Below are 5036 nucleotides of genomic sequence, written 5' to 3'. Positions count from 1 at the left end.
CCGCCCGGGAACAGCCGAGGTCAGGCGCTTTGGGTCCCCTGAACTCCGGGGGGCCGGGCCGCCTCTCCGCCTCCAGCAGCAGGGCCGGGGGTCCGTGGGGGTGGAGGGGTGGCCAGAGGCCAAAGGGCCTCGGCGGGCCGGAAGGTCAGTCCTCCCGGCCGAGCCAGGAGCAGACGCGCGTCCGAGACCCAAGCCTGGCTGCAGCATCAGGCGGCTCGGGAGGGTGGCCGTGTGGGGACCCCGGGGGGAAAGGGCGCGCGCCTGCGGGTCCGGGTCGGTTCCCAGGACGGCCGTCCGGCCCGATCGGGTCGCGGGTGCCCCTAGAGGGCCTGCCACGGCTTCCCGATGGCCTGGATGTGCTCCTTGGCCTTCAGGCGCAGAGCCGCGATGCTGCTGTTGCGCGGGTCCGCCTCGTCCAGGGGGAACTTGTCCCCGAAGCCCGGCGCGCAGGGGTAGGCAGACGGCGGCGGCCCGAGGGGCTGCAGGCCCGGGCCCAGCGGCGGAGAGTTCAGGAAGGGCGGCGGCGGCGGCGGCGTGTAGCTGGCGGGCAGGCTCTGCGGCGGCGGCCCGAAGCCCGGCAGGCTCTGCAGCGCCGTGGCGCCCCCGCCCGGCAGCGGCGACCCCAGCCACGACTCGAGCGGCAGGGCGCCCCCCGCCGGCCCGCCGCCGCCGCCCGGGCCCGCCCCGAGGGGCGCCAGAGCCGCAGAGGGCGGGGAGCGGCTGAAGGAGAGGAGGGGCGAGTCTTGCAGCTTCATGGACGACACTTCGAGCTTCTCCTGCCGCCGCCACTTGGCCCGTCGGTTCTGGAACCACACCTGCGGAGGGCAGCACAGCGGCCGTCGGGCTGCGGCGGAGGCTCGGGCCGCTTCCCCGCCCTGCTCCCGGGGCAGCCCGGCCGGGACGGCTCTCTCACCCCCAGAGAAAACTGGGGCTGGGCTGTTTCGCACCACCTCCCCACCCCTACTTTCTCCTTTCTTTTCCACCCCGTTGTCTCCTTTTTGCCTCTTCCCTCCTCTCGTTTTTGGAAAGCAGATGTCACCAAATTTCGGGGACCTGCTGATTGTCAGCTCCTCCTGGCACCTCGGTTTAGCAGTTGCTTCCTCTCTCTATGGTCCTGCTCTCACTGACTGTGTTTGGGCTCGGACTCTCTCTCTTTTTTTTTTAATTAAAAAAAAATATTTTATTCATTTATTTGGGAGAGAGAGAGCACAAGCAGGGGGAGCGGCGGGCAGAGGCAGAGGGAGAAGCAGGCTCCCCGCTGAGCAGGGAGCCCAACGCGGGGCTCCATCCCAGGACCCCGGGATCATAACCTGAGCGGAAGGCAGGCGCCCCCAGTTTCTGTGCTTTGCCTACCTTTTGTCTCTATTATAAACATATATATAAACAAATACTCCAAGTACCCTAACTGGCAGCACTGGATGTTAAAATACAGCTATTTCCAGGAATTACTGGTTATGATAACTAGTAGAAAAAAAGTGGGTTTATTTTATCCCAAGCTTATTTGAGTTGCTGCTTTAATAAGATCTTCATTCTTCTTTAACTGATATCCCTTTAGTATTTCTGATATTTCTTATAAATGGCTTTCAATGATTACAATCGTTTGTTTATTAGATTTACCTTGAATTTTTTGAGTCAATTTTGACATTAAGATAAGTTCAATGAATTCAACTTTTCTTTCTTCCTTTCTTTTTCCCTTTACATATAGAAAGTCTGCACCAAGAATGAAGTCTGGTTTCTTAATGATAAAACGTCCATTACTGATTTGGTAAAAGCCCAAGAAAAGGTGTAATTAGGGTTTCACTACCGAGTTCCTACCCCTGGAAACAGAACAGAGAGAACTGGTCTAGTTTGGTAGAGAATCTGAAAGAACTTTGGCCAAAGTGGTGGCTTCCTTTAATGGAAGGAAATAGGGGAATAGCTGAGACCTTAGAAGGGTAATGTATGTAATGCTAGGATTTGGGGGGAGGGGGAGGAAAAAAAAGAACAGAAAAGTTAAGTACCCTTGTCCCCTTCCCACAAAAGATTCATCTCCATAGCTGGGGCCCTAATTTCCCCCAGAAACATTAGATATTTGCCGATAATAGAGAAAAGAGAAACATCAGCTTGGGGAGGGCTCCCATCCCACTGCTTCCTCCAATTCCATGCATGTCCCACTCTGGCCCCCCAAAATATCGGCTACTGCCTTCCACCCAGTATTCAAAGTCAGAGAGCTGAAGACTGGGATAGTCTACCCTTAGAGGGCTGTACTGTTGCCCTCCGCGCAGCTGGAGGCCCACGGTAGACCTCCCCCTCTGTCTGATTACATCAGAGCCATGTGTTAAGAACCCGCCATATGCTGGGCACTGTGCTGGCCCTGTGGTCACAGAGAAGTCACAGACACTGTTCTCAAGAAGCTGACAACTTAGAGGAGGAGCCAAAATCCCTGAACAAATAAAGAGGGAGGAAGGAAGGTAGGACAGAGGGGGCATCAAGTGGGAAGGCAGCCCTGCGCTGGTTGTGTCTGTGGTCTGTGGGGGCACTGGGAGGCTTTGTCTCTCCTCTTCCTCCGTCTTTCACTTGTGTTCCTTTCTTCCCCCTACGGCAGCCTCTCTCCCCGAAAAGCAGGTACTAAAATGTCCACACCTTCAACGACACCATTGCAGTTCCACCGCCCCAAATTAAGAGAAATTGAACTGTCCTTGCAAGTTAATCCTAAATTCCATTAGGGAACTATTTTTTTAAAACCACGGCATTTACTCATTACTTTAAACTCCTAATATAATAAGCAGAAGAGACAAAAGGCAAAAGCTTGTCCCCTTTTACCTTTAAGGTAAGGCTAAAAGCCCCCTAACATCTGAATATCTTCACTTCCTGGAAATCTAATTCATTAGACACACACAAAAATCCCACCTTAGTTCCACTGCCTTTCAGAGGTAGTGAAATTTGGTCCCAATGACTCCCTTTCAGGCCTCTGTAAACTCTCCTAATTTGGAAATCCTCCCAGATTTTTCACAGATGACTAGCAAATATTTAAGGCTTTCAAATATTTTAATGATCAGGGATTAAAGATAATTCAGCTTTAATTAAAGCAAAAACCCTTTTACAAAAAAAAAAAAAGAAAGAAAAGAAAAAGAAAGAGAGAAAAAAGAAAGAAAAGAAAAGAAAAGGCCTCTGCAGCAGCGGGAAGTTTGGTTGGATGTGCACCAAAGAAGCAAAAGTCCGTTTCTTAAACAAATCCACCAAAAGTTTCAACTGCGGGCGCCAGGGCCCTTGCAAGAAGACTGGGTTTGGGTTTCTCGACAGGGTGAGCGCTAGCGACGAGGGTGGCATTTGGGGCCCCAGTGCGGGAGGCTGCCTACATCCCCTCTCTACTCACCGCCTCCCGCCCCAGTCCTGGCTGCGTCTAACGAGCTGTCGCTCTTCGTCTTGCCAGCCCTGTCTTAGTGCTCTCTTTAGGTTCGGAGAGGGAGACCCCCAAAAGGGAGATGCTACTACAAACTGGAACAGACTGTCCAAGGGGCGGTGGTGGGTCACCCACAAGGTCGGTGACGCGCCTCTGAGGCTCTGGGCGAGCCCCGTCGAGGAGGACCAATGGGAAGAGCGCCGCAATACATGCGTGGACGCCCGGGGGTTCGGTGAGCACTAGCTGCAGCTTGGGCCTGGGGCCCTCCCGGGGACCGATCTGGGCGCTTTACCTGGACCCGGACTTCGGGTAGGTTGACTTTGCCGGCCAGCTCCTCGCGGCTGTACACGTCGGGGTAGTGCGACTTCTCGAACGCGCGTTCCAGCTCGTGCAGCTGGTATGTGGTGAAGGTCGTGCGGTTCCGCCGGTGCTTCTTCTTGGGCTCCTCCTCCGACAGCTTCGCGTCCCCGGTGGCGGGACCGACCGGCAGCCCTGGGCTCGGCCGTGCCTCCCCAGGCTCCTTGGGGCAATAGGGTCGAGGGGCTGGGACGAAGAGGCCCCAGACGGTCAGAGACACTCCGGGAGTTATCTCTGGGCCCACTCCACCTACCCTTGCGCGCCGGCAGCGGGACGCGGACTCCCCCCGGGCGCGGGACCAGGAGGTCGGGGAAAGGCTGTGAGGGGCCCCTAAGATTTCTCGGAACGCAAATTGGAGCCTCTTGCTCTACACAGCCCGACTCCGCGCCCAAATGCCTTAATAAAGGTTAAGGCAGGGGGCTTATTCGTCTCGCGGAGCTCCTAAGTTTGGGCACCCCCTCAGGGCCCCGCAGCAGCCAGGGGTGCACACTCACCTTCGTACTCCGGAGCAGGCGCCGGGGCAGGCTGCGGGGAGGGCTCGCCGCCTCCCCCGGGCGCCTTGGGGCAGGCGGCCCGCGCTCCCGGCCTCCTATCCCGCTCCTTCGCGCCCCGGGCGCCCGGCTCCGCGGAGAAGGAACCGAGGATCGCGTCGTCCTTGGTAAATCCCAGGATAGCCTCGATGCTGTGCAGCCGCGAGGTGCTTCCTCCCGGGCTGCGGAGCAGGTGGCCGGCAAGCGAGAAGCTGCCGTCGGCCATGGCGGGGGCGCAGCCGGGCAGGTGCATGGGGAGCGCCAGGAGGCCGGAGGGCGCGGCCCGCGCTCTCGCAGCGCCGCCTGCCTTGGAGACCGAGAGAAGAGGCTCGAAGTCGGCGCTGCCCGGGTACCGCCGTCCCACCCGCGGGGTCCGGACCCAAGGTCAAGCTTGGCGGGTGACGCGGGCCCGGGCTGCGCGCGCCGGAGGTGGGCGAGCGCTCGGCCCACGGCGGCCTGGGTCTCTGCAGGAGTCTGAAGTTCGGACTCGGGGTAGCTGGGGCTCCGGGGGCTAAAGGCTGCGAGCCCGTTCGCCCCGGCTCCTCCCCTCCTGCCCCGGACCCAGCCTCTTCCCTCGGCCCCTCCCTCGGCAGCGGGGCGGGTCTTTCCCTCGGGGTCCCAGTGCTGCCACTCCGGGCGGGGCCGGCACTGCGAACTTTCCACCTTCCACCTCTCGATCCGCTCCAAACGCTCCAAGCACGTCTCGGGGGGAACCGGCGGTGGGATGTGTGACAGACCTGGGGACCCCGCTCTGGGACCCGCTTCCC

The 5036-nt window shown here is 58.7% G+C and overlaps 1 protein-coding gene across 1 annotated transcript; it reads right to left on the bottom strand.

Moving 5' to 3' along the window:
* Window positions 1–320: 320 nt before the first annotated feature.
* Window positions 321–4522, bottom strand: RAX (retina and anterior neural fold homeobox). Its single transcript, XM_036101757.1, has 3 exons — window positions 4234–4522; window positions 3675–3925; window positions 321–815 (listed from the first exon to the last, which is right to left on the bottom strand). Exons 1-3 carry the CDS (start codon window positions 4520–4522, stop codon window positions 321–323), a joined length of 1035 nt encoding a protein of 344 aa, XP_035957650.1.
* Window positions 4523–5036: the final 514 nt, after the last annotated feature.

Source organism: Halichoerus grypus, chromosome 13 (genome assembly GCF_964656455.1).
Source record: "Halichoerus grypus chromosome 13, mHalGry1.hap1.1, whole genome shotgun sequence".
Taxonomy (NCBI): Eukaryota; Metazoa; Chordata; class Mammalia; order Carnivora; family Phocidae; genus Halichoerus; species Halichoerus grypus.
The sequence above is the reverse complement of the archived record's forward strand: the minus strand, read 5'-3'. Positions and strand labels throughout refer to the sequence as shown.

Excerpts from the sequence above, each read along its gene's own strand:
- RAX (XM_036101757.1), bottom strand. The coding sequence starts at position 4,522 with ATGCACCTGCCCGGCTGCGCCCCCGCCATGGCCGACGGCAGCTTCTCG. Across the intron at positions 3,926-4,233 it reads GCCTGCTCCGGAGTACGAAG|CCCCTCGACCCTATTGCCCC; the intron begins GTGAGTGTGCAC and ends TCTTCGTCCCAG. Across the intron at positions 816-3,674 it reads TACCCGAAGTCCGGGTCCAG|GTGTGGTTCCAGAACCGACG; the intron begins GTAAAGCGCCCA and ends TGCCCTCCGCAG.